The 26540-nt window shown below is 38.6% G+C and overlaps 2 protein-coding genes across 2 annotated transcripts in view; one reads left to right on the top strand and one right to left on the bottom strand.

Annotated features, from left to right (window-relative positions):
- The window catches only part of Satb1 (SATB homeobox 1), a 94444-nt gene extending 92212 nt beyond the window's left edge, over nucleotides 1-2232 (bottom strand). The window contains exon 1 of the mRNA XM_047530632.1: nucleotides 1676-2232. The gene's annotated coding sequence lies outside the window, so the exon portion shown is untranslated. The remainder of the gene's footprint in view (nucleotides 1-1675) is intronic.
- On the top strand, nucleotides 1682-26209 carry LOC124968273 (serine/arginine repetitive matrix protein 3-like). The gene is made up of 4 exons (XM_047530543.1): nucleotides 1682-1824; nucleotides 1871-2496; nucleotides 23796-23947; nucleotides 25553-26209. The coding sequence occupies exons 1-4, from the start codon at nucleotides 1682-1684 to the stop codon at nucleotides 25637-25639; spliced, it is 1008 nt and encodes a 335-aa protein (XP_047386499.1). The 3' UTR covers nucleotides 25640-26209.
- The last annotated feature ends 331 nt before the right edge of the window (nucleotides 26210-26540 follow it).

Here is a 26540-nt window from a genome sequence, read left to right as displayed (position 1 = left end):
CTAAATCATAGCACTAGTACCACACAAGAGATTAATAAAGGTTTTTAAAGGAAACACCTCAACCTTGGTTTTCTTCAGACTTAAAGCAGAGGGTTATTATTTATTTATTTATTTATTTATTTATTGCAGCAACATTCGACTATAGTATAAATCTCACATTCTCAGAAAATCCACTTTAGATAGGGTGTAAATTTCAATAAAGTTTGGACGGGGGTGTTACTCTGAGAGCTGCAACAAACACTGTAAATTTGAGGGACTGCTTAGGACAAACATGACACAGAACAGAGGCGTTTTACTCATCTTGCTCCCCTCCTCAATCCTCTTGGAAAAGTCAGGTCCTCTGGCCTCCAAGGATACAAACATGGAACCTCACATTCGGGGCAGAAAGAAGGTCTCCAGGGAATCGGCCTTCTTTCTGTTTTCCCACTAGCTTTTACAACCATGTGGAGTCTTAAACCATTTGCCTAGAAATTCGGACTGCCGCTGAGAAAAGTTCTCGGAGGAAGGGCGCAAAGGTCAAAGTTGCCAATCAGGGCACTTTGAGAGATGACCCTGTGGTTGACACTCGTAAGTGAAATTTGGCCCTAGTGGAGGCCAGAGCCAAAACCTCCACCCACAGCTTTACACCGCTCATCTCTCTTGGTATTTTGGGTCATCCTAAGAGTGTCCTGCTCAGTGCTTTCCCAGGTATGCACGTGTTACTTATTCCCTGGACCTGCCACCTGCCTGCTTCAACCCTTCTCTTTGTGATTTCCCAAAACCTGGTTCTGCCGCCCGGGGAACTTCGGCAGTGGAGAAGCATTCGGAGAAGGCCGCTGCGCTCGGGTCAGAACAGTAGGAAGGGAGAACTGCCTGCAGACCCCGAGGCTGCACCTGTGATGTCCCGGCCCCGGCAGGAGGCACTTCCTCCTGCCTCCAACCCAACTCCAAACCCGCATTCACGCTAACAGCCCTTCCAGGGCCCACTTCCCTATAGTCGGCGAGGGCTCTAAACACAAAGTGCTTTGGCTTGCAAACTCCGAGCTCCAACTTGAGCGCCCCGGTGCCCGAGTAGCTCCCGGGACGAAGAAGTTGCCACAAACTTCCCGGGTCCCTCTCCGCTGCCGCTTAAAACCAGTCGCGCTGGCCCGGAGCGGAGGAAGGTGGAGATGGGCTGGGAAAGGATGCTGAGCCGACTCGCGATCTGGCGGGGGAATGTTTCCATCCCCCAGCTCAACCCACCGGGCACCTTACAGCCTGACCAGCTCTGGGGCGCACAGAGAGGTTCCCCGTTTTCCCGTTTGCTTCCTTCAGTCCTTTTCGCTCCCCCTTTCTCTTCTAAAAGGGACCATAGCGGTGACCTGGATGAGTTTATTCAGCCAAGATCTGTCGGGCAGGTGTGTTAGGATGTCCACACCCTGAGAGAGAACGAATGACATCTTCAAGTCCCTATCCCAACCGCTCTTCTCACTCTACCGGCCCACACCTCGGGATCCGTCAGAGCGCGGGAGAAGGGGTTTGGAAGACCCCTTACTACCAGGCGCCCAGGAGAGGTGAAAAAAGCCGCCCCAACAAGGGGCGCCCTGGGTGGGTGATACAGAGAAGTTTGGATCGATTCCGGAAAAAGCGAGACACAGACATAGATAAAAGAGCATAAGCAGCATGGGGAAAAGGGAGGCAAAAGAGCAGAACTCACTCAGGCATGAGCGCTGGGGGCAGCGGTGGCTGTCGAGTGCGGGCCCGAGACCAGGAACAGCTCCCCGGGCGGGCGCGCCGGCGTCGGACTTCCGAGGCGGCGGCTACTGCCTCGTCTGCCGCCGCCGCCGAGCTGCGGCTGCCGCGGAAGTTAATTGCAACTTGACTTCAAGTTGTCTTCTTTCCCCATCCGAAGTGGGCGTTTAAAGGGGAGAGCGAGGCGAGGAGCGAGCGAGCGAGCGCGCGGGGCCGAGGGAAGGAAGAGGAGAGGGGAGGGAGGAGATGTTAACGGGGGGAGGGGGAGGGGGCGGTGGCGGGGGCGGGAGGGGGAAGGGGCCGGCGGGAGCAGCTCTCGGCTCGGCGGTCGCGGCGCCCGCAGTCTGGAGGCGCACCGGAGCGTCCGGGGCGCCCCCCGCGGGAGCCCGCGGCTACCCGGGGCGCGCATCCAGCCGCGGCGCCTCGGGCCGGGCACGTTGCGCCCCGGGGATCTGCGGACCTCGCGCCACCGCCGCCGCCGCCGCCGCCGCTGCTTCGGAGCTTGTGAGGCGCGGGCTGGCCGGCGGAGCGGCCAGGGCCCGGCCCGCCTCCCAGTGCCCGCCGCGGCTTCTCCCCCTGGCGGTAGGAGCCTCGGCGGCCGCCGGCTACACCGAGCGCACTGGAGCCCGAGCCGAGCCGAGCCCGAGTCGCACCGCCACCGCTGCCACCGCCGCTCCCGGGCGCCCTCCCAGCGCAGCCTGCCGGGATGTGGGGGACGGCGGGCCGGAGCAGCGAGGGGGCGCGCACTGGGGTTGATGCTGAAGACCGGACCCTCAGCCGCGAGGGGTAAGTGTGGGCGCTTGGGAGTGCGCTTGGGGGTGCGCGGCACGGTTCTCGACGCCCGCCAACCCTGCCCCCTCACCTCTCATGGGCCCCCACCACGGCACCCCTCCTCTTGCCGCCTGCGGCTTCCTCTTGTTCGTTGTTTGGCTTGGCTTTTGGGGGGGCAAAGAAGGGGAGGGTGCAGTGTGTGTGCCAGCGGAGTAGGAAGTCAGGTGAGAGGCTTCGAAGCACCCCCAACCTAACCTGCGTGGGGTGTATTGCTCCCCACTAGGGACATGTGGGCCAATTTTTTTTACTTGTCAATATTCGGTTGAGATAATCTGTACTAGAGGGCCTCCTTCCCTTCAGCCTTCTTCGTGGCATTCTCTCCCACTCACACCCCCCCCCCATCCAGGAGCCCTGCACCCCAACTGAGGAACACGTGGCAGAAGGAAGACGAGGGGGTCCTCTTTTGCAGACCCCCACGCTGTACCTCAGCGCATTTGTTTCAGTATTTATCCTCATGGTAGCAGCTGTACTTTTCAGCCCACTGAAAGGAGATGCCTAAGCTGATGTACCGTTTCCTCCAAGAAGCTGGGGGCAAAGAATGGGAGGAATGCGGATTTCATTAACTAGGGACTCGGGAGAGACAGGCTAGGGGAACCTTCTCAAATGGGAAAACTCCAAAGACCTCAAAGACCAGGAAAACTGGAGGCTAAGAACCCCAGGTTAAGAAACTGGATCAGCCTTAACCCTCTCCCCCTGCCACCCCTGTCCCCTAACTCTAAGGAAGCTAACAGGTCTTTTGTATTGTGTCGCCTTTGGAGAATTTGCATAGAGTATGACAACAGCAAATTACTACTGTTTACTCAAAGTTAAGGCTATTGCAGGAAGAGAAAACAGTTTTTACTTTTTCTCTTTGTATGTGTGTGTTTAGCAAGGAGTGGAGTTGTTAGGTTCATGGCATGAACTGCAGAACGTCAGTTTGTAACAATAAGGACTGTAAAGCTGCCTAGGTGTATTTTTAGAAGCTGTACTTTCTTGAGTTCCTTTCACACAAGGCTTGCTCTCTCATTAAGTCCCCATAAATAATTGTATTTAGAAGGAAACTATAGAAGCAGGAGAGAGATTGCTAAGATTTCCATCCTGCCAGTAGTGCAGAGCACTGTTTGCAGGGAAGTTCCTGGAAAGTGACTGTGGGCTGAGAATTCAGTTTTTCCTAAAAGCTCTGTTAGGTCCTCTTCTGTCAGATGCCTATGAATAAAACACGCTGGGAAAATCCTGATATCCGTGCAGTCTTATTTTATCTTTTATACGGTGGTTGATTTGTGTTTCAAGCTCTTGGTAACAAACACATCAACTGTGCTGTATTTTTGTGTGGTTTTTCTAAATAAAGGAAAATAGCGTGTGTATTCATGCTGCTTTCTGATATGCACCCCCACCTTCTACCCAGAGATATTGAACTTCCTGGAATTTATCCATCTTTTTCTATTGATCATCATTTTCTGCAGAGACAATTCCAAAGACACAATATAAAAAAATTATGTATCTTTTAGGGAATTAGTCCCCCTCCCTTTTTAAGACACAAGTGCCCACCTTGAGTCCTAGTTTTATAAAGCAAAGCATAAAGATATGAATGACTGCAATAAGCAAAACAAAGTAAAACACAAGTTTTCTTTCCTGGATCGTTTTTCTGCCCCACAGGTTCAAGTGATGTCAAATTCTCCTGCCTTAATTTACCAAAATGCAGAATTGCCTAACCAATAGCTCCATCTGAGAAAGACATCAGGTTTGGAATAATAAAATATATATTCTCTGTCTTTAATTACTGCTTATTAGTAATGTCTTTTAACAGGCAGCTGATTCTCTAATTCTGAAAGCCTAAAATGAAGCTTAACAGAAATTTGAAATTCAAAAATAGAATTGCTGTTTTCTCACTTACATACTTAATCTACATTCCCAAATTATCAGCTAAGCCCCCATAATTTAAGGTGTGATATACTCCCTGGAGTTAAACCAAGAGAACATTTTCCTCCTGACCTTTTAAATTTGCTTTTCCCTCCCAAAATAGTCTTAATCAGAGGGCTCATAGGCTCTATTACAATACAGAAGTAGGTAATTCTGGGTGTAGTTCACTAAATAGCATAGTTTGATGAACTCTTGGGCAAGCTTTATCCCTTGGCACACAGTAGGGATTCATTAAATACTTAACTGAACTAAGATGTTAGTGAAATATTGTAGTTGGTGATAAATTTAATACCACAATACTAAAACCTTTTTTGGAAGAAAATAGGGTCTAGCCTGAAAGTTCTAAAATTAATTGCTATGGTCTTCATGTTGGTATCCCTCTAAGATTCATATGTTGGAACCTAACATTCAGTATGATAATATTGGGGGAGGGCATTTGGGTGGAGTTTTCATGAGTGAAACTAATGCCCATATAAAAAAGACTCAGACTAGCACCTATGCTCCTTCTACTTGATGAGGACACAGCAACCACGTGTCATCTATGAAGTAGAGAACAAATCTTCCATCAGACACTGAATCTGTTTGTGCCTTGAGCTTGGACTTCCCAGCCTCTAGAATTCTGAGCAGTAAATTTCTGATGTTTATAAATTACCCAGTTTAAGGTATTTTGTTCTAGGAATCAGAATGGACTAAGACAACAGTATGCTTGTGCTACTGAATTTTTTTTAAGAAGTCCGAATGCAACTTAAATGGTTGAAAGACAAATCTGAAACACATAAACTGTTCAATAATGGTAGCTAGTATCAAAGATTGTACTGATTATATTCCTAGAAGAATAGACAGTAAAATATTGCCTACTAAATAATATGAGAAAGATGCAAGGGGAGAGATAAAACAGTATTGGCCTTCAGGGAACTTATTTGCTGGGAAAATGACATTAAAATGTGCAAACACAACTCAATGGATCAGTGAAGGACTTGAGTGAAGAAAAAAATTGTTTTTATTTTAGATTCTTATTTTTCTTTTTAAAGCAGAAAAAGTAGAGATCCTAAAGCTCTGGGTTGAAAGGCTTTTTTTTTTTTTTTTAAGTTAATTTGTCATTTCAAAGCTTTTGGCATCATTCAGCATAGACATCTTGGGTGAAGAGAAACTCACCACCTACCCCCCCAGTATTGACAGGGATTTTATCAACATAGTGCTTACTATAGGGGTGAGCTCAATATCTATTGTATGAATAAATGAATAACTTCCATAATAGTTCATTCCATATCTGTACAAGTTATTACATTTTTTCTTATATTGCATAGAATTGATCTTCCTGAAATTTCCAGTCATTAGTGTTAGTTCTGACATTTGCAGCAAAGAGCAAATCTGTTGTATCAGGATAGGCTGTGTTACACTGGAGTAACAATTCCAATTTTTAGTAACCTATTAGCAGCAAAAATTGCCTTCTTATTTATGCTGTGTATCTACTGTAGGTCAGCCAGTCAGTTCCATGTCTTCTTACTGTAGGTCCCAAGCTACTGGAACAGTTACCATCTTGGATGTTTTATGTTGCTATGGCAAAAACAAAGCTCACTCTGGAGGGTTTCACACTTGCATTTAAGTTCTATGGCCAAGAAATGATACACGTTGTTTGGGCTCACTACTGATCAATCAAGACTAATTGCATGGCTTCATGGAATTAACACGTCATCACAAAGCACAGCAGCATAGCTTGTGCCCAAGAGTAGGGAGCAATGGTACCCAGCTCTAAGAACTACCATACTAGCAGTAACCCTTGTCCTATCACAGCCTGCTAGCTAAACTAACCCAACCCATCAGTCTGTGGCTCAAGTCTTCCTTTCTCCAGGGTAAACATTGCCAGACAAGTCTCCAGGTTATAGGGAGACAGTTGTGACTTCTTTTACCTTCTATTATCTCTTTGAATGAAGTACTAAACTCCCACCCCTTACCTAAGTGTGGTACCATATCAATGTGAAGTCACTCTTACATTTACTAATATTACAAACATTTTATTTTTTTGAGACTTGTTTTCCTGTCAAGGGTACAACGAACAGGAACTTTTATTTAACAACTTTTATCTGAAAATGTCACGATCATTATCAAAATTTACAAGTTGATCTTGAGTAGTTACTTCCTTATTGTAAACGTTAAATCCTTTATAACATCTTGTAACACAAAAAAATTCTGATGGAAGTATTTGTTTGTTCATTTAGACTGCTTTTTGTTCATTCAGTAACTATTCAGTACATACCTAGTAGATGCCAGGCACTCTATTAAGGACGGAGATACAGAGATAATTAAATGTTCTCCTCTTCAACGAACACATTTTCTGATTGGGCAGACAAACATAAAAAGTTATTACAATGTTAGTAGAGGCACCAAGTGTTACTTAGGAAGAAGCAGATCACAAACTTGCAGGATTTAGGAAAGTTCCATGGAGGAACTGACATTTGAACTAAGTATTCAGGATAAGTGAGATTCCTCTAGGCAGAAAGGAAAATTGAAGGGAGGATATTCCAAACAGACCCATCTAGACAAAGTTTGTTGTTTAGGAAAGTCCTTAAAAATTCAGTGAGGCTGGAACATGGGGTCTCTGTAAATGCTGAAATCAAACAGCTCCAAATTATGAAGGACCTTGAAAGCACTCTCCGGAGTTGGGACATTACTCCATACATCAGGGATTGCAAACTTTTACACCCACCATGAGCCAAACATGGATATAAGTGACCATTAGAACAAGTTAAGACCATAAGCAGTGGTGGGGACTGCTATAATCCCAAGAATATATTCTGTGTCTAAACCAGAAAGTAAATGCCAATGATGCCAAATATCCGATTTCCCAATTTGTAAAGAAATGCTGAAAACTTGGATTTATATGAACATTTCTAAACATTAAATATTGACAACTTATCCACATGTTAAAGTATACTGGAAGGCCTTAAGCTGATTTTGACCTGCAGACATGTTTTAGATAGCTTATGTATACGTGTGTGTTTCAAGTGAAAGCTGAACTCTTTGTTAAAACAATCAGAGTGTATTTTAACTCTGTCTATTCAGTAGCAATGTGGCTTAGACTGTCTTGAGGAAATTTAATTTTAATTTTATTTTTTAATCTTAAATTTAATTTTTGCTACTTTTTAAATTTAGTCCACTAATTCTTATTCTTGTTAGCTCCTCTCCTGCTTTGAAGCTGTTTGCCTACCACTTGACAATTAGAAATGTGCAACAATACCTCACATTTTCCTATAAACTTTAAAATATTAGAAACACTAGGTGTTCTTTCATAATGCATGCTGAATAGTTTCTCATAGGTTTTGTTCCTGTGGACATTCCAATATTATCCATTTATCCATATATTATTCATATTTATACTGGGGATTGTCCTGGGGTGCTCAACCACTGAGCTACATCCCCACACCTTTTCGTTACTCTAATACAGAGTCTCACTAAGTTGCTGAGACTGGCTTTGAACTTGTGCTCCTCCTGTCTCAGCCTCCTGAGTCTCTGGGATCATAGGGGTACACCACCACACATCCTGCCAGGTCTTTAGATTCTTAACATCTCGGTACACATCAACAATTTTTATTCAACTTTTTTGACTTTTATTGTATAATTTATGAACCATAAAACCACCCATTTTATGTGTTCTAAGAGTTTTGAATAGAAAGGGGCAGTATGAGAAAATTAGGTTTCAAGTGGACTTGGGAGTAAATGAATATATGTGGACAGAACAGCCTCAGGTGTTCAAGTTCCTGGATTCTAATCCCACTTCAACTGGTTACTACCTACATGACCTTGAGCAGGTCTTCTTATTTCCTTCTGCCTCAATTTCCTCTTCAATATGGTGGAAAATAGCAGTGCCCTTCTCCAGGAGTTAGTACATACAGAATGCTTCAACATAGAGTTAGTACTCAATAAAGATCAGCACTTGTTATTTTTGTTATTAATGTCATGTATAGAAAAAAACCCTAGATATGAATAAGAATAGAAAAGTGAATGAACTTTTACAAGTGGGGTAGAGGTATGTACTTCACGGATGAGTTGATGGTGTGGTAGGGATATACAAGTCAAATAATAATTATGGCCTCTATTTCTGGACTAGTTTTCACTTAAAGATTTTAGAAGAAAAAAAAATTTTTTCTATTAAGACAATTACACATATAACGAAATTGAATGCAGCATTTTATATGATTTTCTTAAAACACAAGAGTCTTTAAAGACCTCTTGGCTGCTGGAGACTTTGGGGGTAAAGGTGGGCTGGGTAGTGCCTGTTTCCTTCTGCTGTCTTCTCTGTCACTTTGGTGGAAATGTTTGCAAGTACCAGACCACAGACACTAGAAACATTTACCTTCAAGTCTTGAAAGTACCTCCTATTTTTTACGTGCTGTGAAATCCTGCCCAAATGTAGAATCTTTGCCATTACTAATTGCTAACATTTTAAACAAAAAGCAAAACAAAACATATTGGAGTAAGGAAGCCTAGTATTAGAGCATGACCTGAAGGACATCAGGTTACCCAGAAGAAAAGAGTTGATCCAATTTCTGGTTCTTATTCTGCTACTGAGCCTCTGGCTTGTTGATGTCCGTGAAGGTAGAGACCATCGTTCTATTTCACTGATAATTCTCACATGCATAGAATACATAGGTGGTGGGGAGTGATCTAGAGAAAGACACTTAGTCTTCAGAGTTCTTTTTGCTCACCCGTACTGTGAAGAGAGTGGATAATTTGATATCAAACTTTAGTGGTATAGAATTAAAATGGGTATATTTGTTGAAAATTCAGATTCCTTGCTTTATGCCCAGAAATTCAGATTTGATAGAACCAGGTGGAATCCAGAAATCCAAATGGATTTGGAAGATAAATCCAACTTGGAAAAAAGTTTTATTTTTGGTGTTATTTTCCTTTTTTTTTTTTTTTTTTTTTTTTTTTTTTTTTTTTTTTAATGTCCCTCCTCTACTCCCCTCTCCCCATGTAAGTTGAAAAAAACTTTGTAAATAGTACTTCAGGCAAAATTTGGTCTTGGTGCTCAAACAGTGTTACCAATCATACCTTGGTTTTGTTTTCTTTTGTGCTAACTTCTGTTTTAACTCATTCTTAGACCTGCTTTTCTCCTAGCTTCCATTCTTCTGGCATAGAAACTCCAGCACAAAGAATATTCCTTTTTCACTTTATGGCTAAAGAACTCTACCTGATTGTCACTGCATTGAATTGTGTAATGTACACATTCCTGTACTCACCACCAGGGTCAGCAGCTGTGATTCCCTGTCTCAGTGCCCTTGGGTCAAATGTCCACCTTCGAATTTGGTTGTATAGCCTCCTTACTAAGATCATGTAGGCTAGGGGTGAGGGAGGGATGGTTTTCTGGGATAATTAGGGGTAAATTTTTTAGAGAAATAGTATAATGACTGCTTTTTAGTTCAAGCTATAGATCTCCATCCACCTACAATATAGTTTTGAGACAAGCTTAGTTGATAATGGCCCAAAATACTGTTATAAAATTATAACCCGTATATCAAGATTTTGAGGCCTTCAGCAATCAGAGACCAGGCCAGACCTGGAAAGTACCTTCAATGGGCACAGACCCTGAACCAGTTAATTTATGTTTCTCCTAGTGTTTGGGGGCAAATATTAAGCATTTTCTGTTTTGCCCTGAAGGTGATTTATATGCAGACAATGGATTGTAAGAATCATCCTCACTTTGAGGTCATCTCAAACATGACATGATATTATTGCTCTGGGATCTTCATGAGAAAAACTTGAAGTCCATTGATGCACTTGGAAAGACAATAAAAGTTCTCATTATGATACAAAGTAAGACGAAGAAATAAAGCAGATGAATACCATTTTGACTTGATCATCAGTTTGTTATTTTGTGATCATGAGCGAATATAGCCTATTCCATGAAATGGGTATAGCTTCAGCTTGCCTGGCTCCTTTTAGTGTTTGGAGCATAAGTGAATACACGTTATGCAAACAATGGAAGGGGTAAGCAGACAATAAAAAACAAAAAACTTGATTGACTCTTAGTTATCAGATGTGTCTTAGATATATTTTATGTGAGCTTAAGGAAAAAGTGAACTTTGATGAATGTGTTATTGACCCACTTTCTTGTTGTTAAATAAAGTTACTATCATTTTAGTAAACACATTATTAAAACTGATAAAATAAAACAAGTCTCCCCTCCGTTAATCTGTCATAAATTTAGATTCAAATGACTTCTCCACACCTCCCTTCTCACCTCATATTCACCTTCTCCAGAACAATCCAATGTGCAAAAGGAAGTGTCTTCAAAAAATGATGCTGAACAGCTCCATATTCATGTTGGGGATAAAAGGGACCTGGATCCCTACCTCATACCATAGACAAAATTCATTTGCAATGGGTTATAGAATTAAATGTAGACTAAAACCATAAAACTTTCAGCGGAAAATATAATGTAACTTGGAAATATATAAAGATTTTTAGCTAAGTCCTAGAAAACAGTAACCACAAAATAAAAAATACAAGTTAAAATTAAACACATAGCCTTATCTGAAGGAAATAGAGGTGAGGAGTGAAACTTGGAAATCACTGATTAAACAGTCATTATCACTAGGAAGATTTCCTCTGTTTTGCGTTTAGTTCAAGCTTTTTTGACTTGTGAATGTCAGAAACTGACTCAGCTTAAGCAAAAGGGGAAGAACACATTGAGGCTTTTAATGTAATCCAAGGTCAGGATACAACAGAGCCTCAGGAATAGAGTATTGAATTACTATAGGGAACTCAGTTAATCCTTTCTCTGCATGTCTCATCCTTGTCTTTCTTCCTTATGATAGAGCAGCTAGCAGCTCCTTCCTCTTCTCAGTTCACGTAGTGAATCATTGTTGCCAGTTGTTCCTGAACCACAGATGTTCCAGATTACTCCATCTCAGGATGCCTTGACTATATTTCACAATTCTCAGGAAATAATCAGACTGATGGATTAGGTTCAGTGTCCACCCTTAGTCCAATAAACTGTGACCATAGGCAAGACAATATTTAAGGAAACATAGTAGCTCCTCTAATCCATTGGGTGCGGGGTGAAAAGAAATTGCATTCCAGTATGTCCACTCTACATTTCCTCTTTATTAGATCTGAGATAGGGTTGATGAAAATTTTGTACTTGGTCAGTTTTTAATGGCTACTATTTTTGGTGTGTTGATACACTACCTCCTTAATGATCTAATATCAGCATCTCTTTCTGCATATTCACATATTGACTGATACATATTAAGAGCCATAAACATAAGTGGTTCATTTTACAAATGGGCACATTTATTTGTAAATTATTAGCCAAGATCTATCCAAATGCAGACATGCTTTATTTTAGTCTGGATATACAATAAAATTAATTTAAATAACTTTAATCAACTTCAAAAACAGCAAATTCCAAGACAATTAGGTTAACTTTAAGAACTCATATTTATTGAGTTAACAGATGGTGAATTAAAAAACAATGAAGCTAATTTTTAAAATCATTCATTGAATTTAAAAAAAACAGACTTGTTTGACAAAACTGATTTTAAGCTGGTTTTTCATCCCAATAAGCATATTTTAAGATTTCAATTTGGGGGACTTCTGGAAAGACACCAAATGAGTTGCAGAATATGAACACTCTTCCACCAAATTACTTTTTAAAAAGCTTTAGGACCATCTGAAAAATAATTTTATGATCAACAATAAAAACATAAAAAATAAGCATATATCAGTTATTGGAAAGAACGGGGGATCTGCTTCTTCAATTCCAGTTTGCTCTCTAACGTGCTTCAGTGTTCATCTATGGTGCTGACCCTGACATACCTTAGGAATTTTCTATGTTAGCAGAGTGAAAGTTACTGCTGGCCCCAACTGCATCTCTATAGTTTAATGGTGAAACATAAAAAAGCTTTCATCTGATGCCTTCTTGAGCCTTGTACACCAAGAGCTTAAAATATGTTAGCACCATAACAATCTTCTCCTTTGGTCTTTTTTTTGTTTTCTCCTTTATTCTCTACTTATGAGTTGCTAGAAGCTGACTGTGAGCTTACAGAAGGGAAATTTTGTGAAAGCACACTGAAGGCATGGGGAAGTTTTCCTCCTAGACTCCCTGTGGTTTGAATCTCCAGGCAGTTTTTTGGACTTGGAGCAGTTAACATCCCAATACATGAAGGGTAGCAGAAACTGCTTCTTAATCGTTCAATCACATCTACTTCCTGAGGTCTTATAGATGAAAGTGGAGATATCATTGGTACATAAAGATAAATTATTTAATTGTATTGGCTAACATTAGTTTAATATGATGGCATATTTAGAACTAGAACTATTCACATCGAAATGAAGTTGTTTCATAAAAAAATTTGAAATGGCTTTGTTTGAAAGGCTGATTGCTCAATTAGTGTTGAAGTCTTTCTTTTACCATGGACATTTGGAAACTATGATATAATTTATTTTATGGTCCTAGAAACTCCTTGTCTAAGATTTGCCCTTGTTTTACTTTGTAAGTATTATCTTACTCGATAAGTAATGTTTAAGACTGTAAATTACTGGTTTTGATCAACCAATGTATCAGTTGTAATTTCAGTTAAAACCATATAGAAATATGCAAACATTTATAACTGAGACTACTATTGTAAAAAAAAAAATTGTGTATCTGCAACTCCTTTATCCCCTAAACCCTTTACCCCCTGAAATTATTGTTTTTATGATAACCTTTTGATAACATGAACCTTCTTTGAAATGCAATTGTAATAAAATAGAGGAGATAGTATTGTTTATAATTAAACAAGAACAGGTAAAAGTAAGAATAGGTTATGACTGCCTGGGGCCGTGGTGCACGCCTATAATCCCAGCTGCTGAGGCTGAGGCAGGAGGATTGCGGAGTTCAAAGCCAGCCTCAGCCAAAGTGAGGCACTAAGCCACTCTATGAGACTCTATCTCTAAATAAAATACAAAATAGGACTAGGGATATGGCTCAGTGGCCAAGTGCCCCTTAGTTCAATCCCCAGTAAACCCCTCCGCCCCCCCAAAAAAAGACTAGATCATGACTGAACTAAAAAATGCATTAGGGTAAATTTCTGTTTTGCAGAAATAGAAATCAGGGATGCAGAGGGAAAACTTCCTAAGTATCTGTATGAATGAATAGAGAATTAAAGGGAAGAAGGGAAACTGGTGTACAAATTATGGGTGTTCTAACTTAGAATGTAAGCTCTTTAACAACAATAAATATCATGTTATAATCTTACTCCTAACAGAGGACTTAACACATAGCATGTACTATTAGTATTAAATAAATATGTCCTGAATTTATTAGCAAAATAATCATTGTTCTCCTAAAAATAAAGCAGGATGAATTGGAAGAAAAATTAGTTATAACAGAAGAAAACCATCCACATATAAAAACTGCACTAACATTAAAGGCTTCTTCAGAGTAAAATTAAGAAATAAAGAAAAATAAATGCCTGGCATAAGCTAGCACATTTTTAAATTTCTAGGACAAGAAAATTCCTGCAAGCATATCCAAAGAAAAAACATATACCTTCACATTTCTTATAAGGAAGAAGAACTTTTTAAAACCTCAGGTAAATTTCCACACAAATATTAAGGGAAACTAGTTTGGTTCTCCATGTGTTAGAGTGTAATTCTTGGTTTACTTGTACAAGCTATAGAATAAAATTAAAAAATTCACCAGGTATCAAAAAAAGAACAATAAACAAGAGTATTCTGCAAAAATTATAGGGAGATATTTTCCTGGTCAATGAGGGGTGAGAGTGAAAAAATTCAAAAATGGGAAAATATTAATGCTAATCATTGAGTTTACCCTGAGACAAAATAACAAATGAATAACATGTGGCGAAGTCAAAGTGAATACAGAATTGATGCTGGTAGCTAGATAGTTTTTACTGAGGGAGCAGTGTTTTCAATATAATTCTGAAGAGGAGGCTTTTCAATTTTTAGCAGAATCTGTAACTAATAATCACAGTGTAGAAAGGGGAGATGAAAGAAACAAAAGCATTATGAGTTGTTTTATTTTTCAGTCATTAGATAAGAATACATTTTAGGATAGTGAAGGACAATTTAATGTAGCTTCTGTTGAACTAGAACTACAATATCTATTTTTTAAATTATTGTAGAAGATAAAAAGTAAATAAAACGTAGTCCAGGCCAAAGAAAAAATGGAAAGGAAATAACAAGGAACTATGAAAAGAAAAAAAAAAGTATAAAATAAGTCCAGTCAAATTAAAAATTATGACAAATATAAATGGCTTAAATTTTCTTATCAAATGGGCGGATCCTTAGATTAAATTGAAATACAGGTCTAATGATGTGATGTTTTCCAAGAATAATACTTAGAGAAAGATGACAATTTTTTTAATAGCAAAGACTTTTCTGAAGCATAAAATGTTCATATCCAAATCAGATACAGCAATCTGAATTCAAATGAAGCAGAATTTTTGTCAAATAAGAAAAAGGGAACTATTTTATAATCACTAATAGTGTAACACCAATGAAGAAATAATGACACTAAAAGATTGTACAGCAAATAACTAAACAATAATGATTTATACATTCTATTTTTTAATTATAATAGAACTCACCACAGCAAAATAATGTGTATCCAAACTATTATAAAAGTTTGTGAAATTAGAAACTATGAAATATTTAATAATAATAGGATAAAATAAAATGAAGTAAATTATTAATTTAATAGATTGTTTTAAAAGCATTAGATAAAATCTAATACCTATTCCTGATAAAATGGTAAAAAAGAAAAAGTAAAATATTTTTTCAACTTGATAATGGTACTGAGTATTTTATGCTAGTTAGATAATGAATATTTTATACTAGTTATCAACATTAAAATTACTATAAAAATTTAGAAATATATGTATTTGAAATGGGTAGGGTGAAGTTACTATAAGGGATTTGCCTTAATAATATTACTTACTAGTATTTTAAAAGCCCTAATCAATGTAATAAAACAGACTAAAGAAAGAAGAGCTATAATAAGTGAAAAAAAAAAAACCTATCATTATGTACTGGAAATATATTTTTAGTTTGAAAACGTAAAGGAATCAATGAAAACATGAATAAATGTAATTAATTAGTAAAATATTAGAATAAAAACTCTATCGTAAAGCAACAGTATTTGTAAATAACAGCAATCATTATCTGAAACATGAAATTTTAAGAGATTCATTTTATAAGAACAATGAAATATATAAAGCTCTATGACCGATTTTTAACCAGAAATATGTGATCTATCTAAGCAAAACTTTGAAAACTATAAAAATCTTAATCAAAAGATGGGCTTCAGGTTTAGAGGATAACATTTTTATATAGTTAATCCTTTAAAGTACAGATTTAATGAAAATCCAATAAGAATCTCTCTTTTGTTTTTGTTCACTTTGAGGAAGTGGTGAGGGAAAATTTATTTAAGCATGAATCTGAAAGAGAAAATATTCAAGAATGGCAAAACTCAATTCTGAGAAAGAAAAGTAATGAGAAACTATTCTTAACAAATATTAAAATTTATTATAAAGTTATAGTTATTTAAACCATGTGATACTGTCATTAAAATAAATGATACAAAATATATGGCCAAAAAATTTTATATAAGAATAAAATATTTGATAAAGAGAGGACATAAATCAATGAAGAAAGAAAACATTTTTCAATATATGGACTGTTTAATTTGCAAAAATATCAACTTTTACACTTACAATATACATATAATAAAAACTCAAACCATAGGAAGTATAAAGGAACTTTATAGGCTGAAAAATGTAACCAGTTACAAAGTGAACAGTAAAATACATTTCATTATATTAGGAAAAATGAACAATAAACAATGTAGGAGCAACTATTCAAACATAATAAACAAAAGGGTTAATGATTATTACACAGGAGTTCCTACAAACTCATAATACCCAACCAATGTATGAGATAAGAAAAGAATTGCATCTAACCAATATGTGACATAAGGATACAATCAAATTTCACAAAAGATGAAATATATTTGCAAATATAGGAAAATATCAGCCTTAATAATAAATGAATATGCACTAAAACAAAAAAGTAAGTTATATTTAGATTTAATCAACTATTTTAAACTCCCAGCTATTACATTTAAATATCACCCTCCTAAAACAAGTAGAAAAGTTGGGTGAAATTTAGCAAACATGGTTTAAAGACACTGGAGAACCTTACGTTGGAGAGAACTCTAGAGGCCAAGAAACCAGAGAGCAAGGAATCCAAGAGAGATCTTACTTACCTCACCTACCATCAGGAACTAAACTAAAACATCACTTGATGAAGATGTGATCTTCTAGAGACTCAAATTATCTTATGATTTTTCCATCCAGTGTCTGGTATTTAGCAAAATTACCAGGCATATCTGAATGTAGGATCAAGTAATGAAAAACAAACAGAGTAAGTTCAGATATAAGAATAACAGACTTGGAAATATCTGTGATTAGTTAAGTTAAGGATATTGGATAAGAAGATTAAAATTTCAACAAATTAGTGGTAACTATAATAAAGAAACAAATGGAAATTCCAGAAATAAATTGGAAATATAAGACATTAAAAAATCAATAGATGGATAGAAGAGAAGATTAGAAACAGTTGAAGAACATATCAATGAACTGGAAGACAAAGCAATAGAAAATCGAGTGCATTGAAAATGGTTTCGTATGTACCTGGTAATATATAAATCTGTATAATACTTTTTGGAAATAATTTAGTGACATGAATCAATTATTTGAACAGAAGAGGTTTATATCTTTTGACCCAGCAATTGTTTATTTTTTATTTTTAGTTGTAGATGGACACAATACCTTTATTTTGTTTATTTAGTTTTTTTATGTGGTGCTGGGAATCAAACCAGTGCCTCATGTACGCTAGGCAAGTGCTCTACCACTGAGCCACAACCCCGGCCCAGCAGTTGTTTTTGGTGGGACAGACATTCTTTCTCTGAGCTATATCCCTAGCCCTGTTTTTTATTTTTTATTTTGAGACAGGATCTCATTAAATTGCTGAGACTGGTCTCAAACTTGCCAACTTCCCCAGTCACTAGGATTATAGGCAAGTGACATCATACCCAACTGACCCATTCATTTTATCTCTCAGAATTATCATAAGGAAGTGATTTTTATAAAATGTGTATTGTGTCTTGCTATCTCTAAACACTTTAAGTGCTTTATTTTAAGTTAATTTTAAGTTACCTTATAGTAACTCCAGTTGGTAGTTACTATCCCCATTTTACAGATGAGGAAACTAAAACATTGAGAGGTCAAGTAAGTTACTCAAGATTATATAACTTGTGAGTAAAGGAGAAAGAATTTGAAGTAAGCTGTCTTCCTCCATATGTATTTCATGCTCTAGGCTTTTGGAAACAACTTAAATAGCTAAGAACTGCATACTTACTAAACAAATACATTATACCCAGCCTATGTAATGTTTTGCAAGTATTAATGAACATTCTAACCACTTTTAGCAGTATGGGAATGACTTGTGATATAATGTAAAGAGGGAAAAACCCTAAAAGCACAGAACAAAATCAAATTTAAAAATACACATAAAAATATGATAGCAAATACCTCAGAGGCTAACACAACTACATGATCTTAGAAGCACAATAGTTTTCTTTTCTCATTTTTTCAAAATGTTTAATAATCTGTGTTTCTTATGTTGTGAAAGTATATCACCCATCTACATACAAAAGATCAGTAGAGATAATTGGACTATAATTTGTGCTCATTAGCCAGACTGCCTGGGTTACCATTTACTAGGTGTGTGATCTTGGACAAGTTATGGGTCTTCTTTTCTAAGTTTCTAACTTAAGCCTGTAAAATGAGGATTATTATAGTAACTACCTCATAAGGTGATTGTAAGGAGTAAATCTACTTTAAAATGTTTAGAACAGTGTTCTAGAACTTAGAATATATGCAAGCATAAGTTATTTTGTTGTTATTGTTGGTTTACAAGAATACTTATTGTTTTAGAGCCTCTTGCTAACCAGGCAAAGTTGACAATTCCCCACAGCTGGTCTTCAGGTAGACATACCCATTAGCAGTAAATTTTGTTTCTGTCCTGGATCTGACTGTGAATTCCCCAATACAGAGGTTTCTAGGAGCTAACCTGTTGCTGGTTGAGGGGTCACTTCTGACTTTTTCTAAGAAACAGTGACAGAGATCAAATATCTGATGAGTCTTTTTTTTTTTTTTTTTTTTTTCCCAAAAATTCCAGCCAGGTATGATGTCACACCCTTGTAATCCTAGCAACTCAGAGACTTAGGCAGGAGGACTGCAAATTCAAAGCCAGCCTCATCCACTTAGCAAGGCCCTAAGCAACTTAGCAAAACATTGTCTCAAAATAAAACATTTTTTTAAAAAAAATGAAAAGAAAAAGATCTGGGGATGTGGCTCAGTGGTTAAGGACCCCTGGGTTCAATCCCTGGGACCAAAAAAAAAAAAAAAAGTAGCAGCCCAGGGGCTCCCTGATTTTGATTTTTATCTTGTCTCAGCACACACACACGAGTGATTGAAAGTGCCCATTGAAGCCAATAAGCATTAACATCATCAGGACTGAATTAGAAAAAATATCTACTTCACCAATTTCTACCTGTCTATAGATGCACAACTTTTTTCCAGCTCTCTGAACTGACAAGCAGAATAATAATAGAAAGCTGTTTAAGAAGGAGGACATTTGCTATGAATTGATTTTTGTGTATGAATCAAACACTCCAGGGAGCCCGAAAAATGTGCTTTAAAACTTTTTTTTTTTTCCTACCTGGTAGATCCAAAAAGTTTGGAAGCTTTTGGAATTTCCTTCCTTCTTGATATAGTTTCATTAAATTATTAAAATTATATATATTTTAAATTCATTAAGCTGCCAAGACTTATGGTTAGCTGTCTTAACAACGAATGAAATACTAAGACCTTTTAAGAACCCCTGCCAATTAAACTAACAAGTGCTAAACAGATAGGACAGCAATACCTTTAAGAAGAAGGAATGTGCACTGTTATTTCACATATTGATGAGAACAGGCACCTTTGATGTATCTGTTTCGTTTTCAGGATGTTGCACATCTCTGTTCTTTTAAGAGCCTAGCTGCACAACTCGTGTGTGAATCTCTTAGGGTGACTTTATCTTATCACAATGCTGTCAGTTAACTGCCTCTATTGAGTTTATATGACATTCATTGGCACAGTCTTGGTTAAACCCTCTAATAATTCTCAGTTCTATAATAGGGTAAATGTTACAACATACTGTTTTATTGTCTGTGTATTCCATTTTTCCTAAAGTTTTTATTCCTTTATCCACACCCCTCTGCCCTTTTCCAAAACTTTCTCCAAACCTTTTGTACTCTTTTTTTTCTAACAGGCATGTTCTGTTGTAGCACAGTTCCATTGTTTAGACAGATTTCCTGTTTAAATCTCAGACCAGCATTTCACAACTGGTGATAACTGGTCACATGAAGACCTGGAAAGGAACATGGTAATAGTGAAATCCTTTCCCTTCTTGAAAGAATGGATTCAAGGGTTCAATCAACCATGGTGAGTTAATGACAATCACTTACTAGGTGGTAAATAATGTTACCAAATGGAGATCTCAAGGTTAGTATTACATATGAATTTGTTTCTTGTGATGTTGGGTACTGGACACTTTCTTACTGTTGTAATATAATTAGGTGTGATCTCATGTGTTCATTTTGTCATTTGGGGTTTATTGGAACTGGGGTTGCTCCCCTCTCTAACATGTTTTCAGTGTCTGAACTGAACTAGGATGCGTATCTAATAATTCTGGACTTCAGTACTTCCATTTGAAAATGGGAACAGAGGCATTTATCTATTTGGTCTACTAGGTGATAAAAGCAAAATGTCATGGCAGCCAACAAGCACTTAATCAATGCTAGCCACCTCTATTTATGGAGCTAGAAAGAAGAGAGATAACACAGACTCCATTTTAATATTCAAATATATCCTTCACTGATGACTTTATAAATAAAACCATTGATTCAGAAAATAGGTGAATTTCCCATCCTTCATCTTTCAATCCTTCTTTCATTTCTTAGAACTTTGAGTTTCTACTATAAACTAAGAACTGGGTACTGTGGAGACAAAAAGGAGAGATGGGTGTTAATCCTATTCTCAAGGAGACTGGAGTCTAGAAAGGGAGGTTATCTTTAAAAAAATAAAATCAGTAGAGAGACAAAATACTGTCTTAGTTTATGAGCAGACAGTTTTATTTTAACCAGGGTTACCAGGGAATGTTTCATGAAAGAGGCAGTGTTTTGGCTTTAAAGAAAGGGTATATTTTGTATAGCAAAGAGGGAGGGGATCCAATGAGCCAGGACTGAAGTAGGTGGTTGAGTGGAAAGACTCTGGCCTGGGACTAAAAGATGAGTTGGCGTTGATCTGGATGAACCACTTTTCCTCTTTACCTTGTCTCTTCATCTGTGAGAGATGTAAAATAATCCCTGCCCTGTCAGTCTTTCAGATTCTGGAGAGGATCAAATGGGAACTTGCAAGTGGCAGCTCTTCAGAAACCATGAAGCCCTCGGAAACATCACTATAACCCAGGAACTTGTTAGAAATGCCAAACCCCTCTCCACCCCACCCCACCCAGATCTACTGAATCTGAGTCCTAGGGTGGGGCCCAGCAATCTGTTTTTAACAATCTCTCTGGATCTTTCTGATACATAGTAAAGTTTGAGAACCATGACTCTGTACTAAAATGAGGAGTTTGGAATTTAATCTGAGTTAATTCCATGCCAATGAAGGTTTTCAACCGTGGACAGATATAGAGACATATATAGAGATATATATTTCTAGGATGTAGAGGCAGGAGGTTGTATCTAAAAGACTTTATAATTTCAGTGTGGATAAGACAATTGGAAATATTAGGTAAAAAAAAAAAAACAAAAAAAAAAACCCTGTATTGTCAAGCCCCAGAGTTGAAGTTTTTTTTTTTTTTTTTTTTTCTAATTCCAGATAATACCTACCTAATCACTTATAATTGCAAAGCAGGGTAAGCATTGCTGCCCAGCACTTGTGAAACCCACTTGTTCTGCAAGATGATGTAGAATGAGAGTGTCTTTGTGGAAATATTAGGACAAGCTGTCAAATATGGCCCTAATCTTTCTGCAGAGAGGAGCAAGTATGTCTCTTAGTTTTGATCAACTGTGGGGAAACATTGAATAGAACCTTCCAAACCAATATGAGTGGGCAGCTCTTCCTAATGCTGGCCAGCAGTATTGGCTGCAAAACTATGTCTTGAGGTCGTGTGGATTCATGTATGCTGAATGGGAGCATATTACCTGTAGGAGAAGTGAAGAGCCTCAAAGGAAACACTTATTCTAAAGGGAAAAGAATCAAGAAGCAAAGGCAGTATGTGAGCTGGGGAGGAGGTGGGCAAGAGGTCAGGGGGAAACAGAGGAGCTGTTCAGGTTATTAGGATGACCAGTACAGACAGGTTGAATGCCATATCCTGGTTTGCCCGAAACTGGGGATTCTCTTGTGACATGGGTTTTGCAGGGCAATCCTTGTCAAACCAGTACAGTTGTTCTCCCTAAGATTATCCACCACTCTCTGCCACCTGTGTTGCAGGCCTGAGGAGAAAGCATGGTAAAAGTAAGAAAATCACTGCTCTCCACTTTGATTCTGAACATATAGTCCACAAACTCTCAGCCTAGGCTTCACCTAGGACCTGTTAGAAAGGCAGATCCTTAGCCCACTCCAGACCTGCGGAATCAGAAGATTCACTGGAGTCTGAGAATGACTGCCTTAGAATGTCATATCAGCCCTGGTGGCATCCCCCATTATGATAATGTAGCACAGGGGGAGAGCAGAGAAAATTTCTTCCTGGCTAATATATAATATGGCTAATATCCATGGTTGACCAGACTGTAATCTAGAACTAGATCAGTCTTACCTTGGAAACAGCAGATGCATCAGAAATATTATGTATTAGGAGTACCAGGGATGGAGAACAGCCCAGAGAGAGAGAGAGAGAGAGAAGGATGGATTATACAAATTAACCCAGGGAGGTCTCCTAAACATTGGCTGTGAGTGTGTGTGTGTGTGTGTGTGCGCGTGCGTGTGCACGAACTCACTTTACCACTGAACCATATCCTCAGTCCTTTTTAAAAATTTTATTTTCATGTAGGGTCTCATTAGTTGCCCAGGTTGGCCTTGAAATTGCAATCCTCCTGATCCTCTTGTTTCAGTCTGGAGTCACAGGGATTGCAGGTGTGTGCCACCACACCCAGCTCCTGAACTATTAATAGGAATAGTTGTAAGAAACGTAAGGAAAGCCAGAAACTCAACAATTGTTGGGTGAGAATAAAACTAGAGAACTACTCCTCTGTTGCTACTTGCTATTACCATGACCCTATTTTTGATACTTGTAAATTGATGTGGGCTCAGAGAATGGGTTATGCTTGGCTATGTGGAGATACAGCAGTATGGATAAACTTGTAGAGAAAAATTAAAAGTGATTACCCATTAAAAGGGTTCAACTTTACCATCTTGGCCTCATTTACTTGCATGTCATTTAAATGTGCAAAGAAACTTTGATTTTCTTTCTTCTACCTGGTCTGGTCCTCTTCATGGACCCCAGTTCTTCAGTCTAGCAAGGATAAGTCACACTTTATTGTGTTTCATTCTCCTCCAGCTTGAACATTTTTCTTTCACTTTAAGCATTTGAATTACTATTTCTTAAATTCGAACATGCTTTTGGAGTCACTTGGAGAGCTTGTTAAAACACAGATTGCTGAGTGTACCCCCAGGGTTTCTGATTCAGTGCATCTGGGGTGGAGCCCTAAAATTTACATTTCTAATAAGTTCCCAGGTAATGCTGATATTGTTAGTCCATAGATATTGTTAGTTTGAGAATTTCTGATTCAAACCATTCAGAGTTTAATTCCCATCCACAGGTGTTGGTTTAAAACATCTTTTAAATTAATGGTTCTCAAACTGATTCATCTTTCCAGTGGATTGTGGACCAAATACTTAGTCCCGTTTCCCATGACCTGTATTCAGCTTATGCCACAAGCAACTAACCATGTCAGTTCAATGTACCTGAACCAGTGTACATCCTCTTCCAAAGAAATGAGTTCACTGATCGAATTCTAGGATCACATAGAAATGTCAATTTAAGATACAGGTGTCTAAACATGAATTCCCACCTGTATTTATCTCCCCTCAGACCAGTAACAGTTTGGTCCAACAGTTTGGACTGACACTGACCATTGGACCACACTTTGAGTATCATTGTTGTAAATGACCAAGGAATACATGTTTTCTTTTTCAAGCTCTCTACCTCTCTTTTGCTTCTCATTCCCATTATAGCATCTGGGCTTGTGATGGGGGTCTTGTATCCCTGTGGCATCGTTGGATCATGCAGTGTCCTCTGGATGATTGACAATTTCTCCTGTAGACAGGCTGGATTAATTTTCTCCCTGGAATTGGGACCACTGAATGTGACTGAGTCCCACCTCATGGTATGCACTGGCTCTTATCATTACTGTCATAATGCTTGTCATTTCCCCTGGTATCAAAGCATTCCCATGATATTTTTTCCCCTAAACTCTGCAGGTTCACCAGGACTCTCAATGGGAAAGTCAGAAACCCCTAGAGCCCTTGCTTCTCACACAAAGACCAGGATGAGCCAGGAATGCTCTTTAAGTCCTATATGCCACCTCTGTGACTTTGCTTCTGAGTCACATAGAATATGATACTGAGCCAAAGGAGCAGAGTCTCTTCTGGAAACAGTGAAGTGCTGGATGTAGCTTATACCTCAGCTGATTATTAAATTTCCAGGAGTTTTGCCAGCCAGTTGATAAACACAGCCATTATTAACAAATCATAGAAACTTACATTCAAATAAGTTACATTTTAAACAAGGTAATACTAACAAAGTCATTACTTCCTATTTATTGTTCTACATTTTACAGCTGTGTCTGGTAAAAATACTGTGTAGTGGCACACGACCCTACAGCTCCTCCCAGCTCTGTTCAGTGACATCACTTTACTAGCTTGACATCAGCCAGGGTCAGAGTGTTTACATCATGGACATTGGCAAACATTACAAATCAGGGTTCCACCCTCTCTCACCTCCACCACCATCCCTGGAACCAGTTGTTAAACATTTACCAGCACACCATTGCCTAGGGGCCTACATCTGGGAAAGAGAGCTACTAACCCAGTGGCCCCTGATCACCCACCCTATCTATACCTATCAAGATGTTACCAAGCTGCCCTTCCCTTAAGGATTGGCTCCAGGAATGTGTGTGTGGGTAAGAGTGATAACCCAAACCCTAATATCATCTTATCTATTTGCCCTATTTCTCTTATCCATATCATCCCAAGGGAACAGAAGGAGCAAATTTCTGGCTTTCTGTTTTGTCCACAGCTTATCCTTATATGTTAAGAATGAGCATCCATGGCCTAACATCACCTCTGTAGTTTCCTCCCCTAAGTCTATGAGCACAGTCAAATCAATGAGAAAACATTAAACAAACTCAAGTTAAGGGGCATTCTACGAAATAACCAATTCTTTTCACAACTATGGAGGTCATGAAAGACAACAAAAGAGCAAGAAATGATCACCACTGGGAGGAGATTAATGTACTAAATTCAATAAGGCATTACGAATGGGACCAAAAGGAAAGGACATTTGTAGAAAACCTGAAGAAGTCAGCAGAAAGTCTAATATTACACTAGGCTTAATTTCTTAGTTGTGATCATTAGATCACGGTTTTATAAGATTAGACATCAGGCAAAGCAGGGTGCAGGGTATAAAGGAGCTCTCTGTACTATCTTTGTAACTTTTCTGCAAATATAAAATTATTTTAAGATAAAACTAATGAGGGAAAAACTTCATGCACTGGGGAATAAGTAAAGAGGTTATCGTCTTGATTCTTTGGGGCGAACTTCTGGTCTGCATCTACCTGCTTCATGATGTGATGAGAAGGGGAAGACAGGCATGGCAGTAACTTTTTTTTTTTTTCTCCTAATAAATGTTGGCTTTCAAGTCTTTTTTGCAGAATAAAACATTCTATGTAGAATATTGGCTGAACTTTAACTCTTTCTCTTTTTCTTTACAGTCTTACTGTAACCATTCTAATCCCCCACATCCTGAGGGTAGATGTCTCCAGACATCGAAGGTGGCCACATACACAGAGTGTGGATGAATGTCAAGTCATGTCTTTCCAAAAACGGGCCAGTGTTCAAAGAGCTACGTCTCTTTCTATGCGAGAGAATGGCCAGGGAGAAAATGCCTCACCATGGAAGAGTGAAGGTGCTCCAGAACAGGGCTTCTTAGACTCTGATTTGCATTTTCATCCCTGTGGTTATTTAGAGGCTGACACAGATTCAGTAGGCTTTGGGTGGGGCCCGATAGTCTGCTTTTCTAACAAGTTCACAGATGATGCCAGGCTGTGATCTCTGAACGGCAAGAGCTTAGGCCCTTTAAGAGGCATCTCCTCTCCCCTCTGTACAGTCAACAAAAGGAAAGCACTTACCACTCAGAGACTTAAAAAACAGGAAACACAGTATGTACTTCTGTAAGACCAGAAACAAAATGAACTAAACAGAGAAGACACATCAATCAAAGCACGACTTTATTATCCACACTGAGATGGAATGGAGTAAAAGACAGACCCCAGACATTCAGTGGATACAAGTGAATCTGCTTTTTTTTTTTTTTTTTAACTGGGGATTGAACCCAGGGCTCTTAACCAGTGAGGGACATCCCCAGCACCACCCCCACCTTTTTTTTTTTTTTTTTTTTGAGACAGGGTCTCACTAAGTTGCTGAGGCTGGCCTGGAACTTACCATCCTCCTATCTCAGCCTCCCAAACTGCTGGGATTACAGGCATGTGCCACTGTGCCCAGTGTGAATCTGCTTTTGAAGGTTTAATTTTAACTCTAGGCAGTTCACTGTATCCAGTCATATCCTCTCCCAGAGAGGAAAAATTCACCAATTTCTATTAATGAGGATCTACAGTTCTCAAATACTGAGTTGCAGAGTTCATCTACTTGTATCTGTTCCCTCCTTCAAAAGTTTCTAATGATTATGGTTTTTGGAAAATG

The sequence above is a fragment of the Sciurus carolinensis genome, chromosome 17, assembly GCF_902686445.1.
Source record: "Sciurus carolinensis chromosome 17, mSciCar1.2, whole genome shotgun sequence".
Classification (NCBI taxonomy): domain Eukaryota; kingdom Metazoa; phylum Chordata; class Mammalia; order Rodentia; family Sciuridae; genus Sciurus; species Sciurus carolinensis.
Note: the sequence above shows the minus strand (reverse complement) of the source record. Positions and strands in the feature narration are given on the sequence as shown.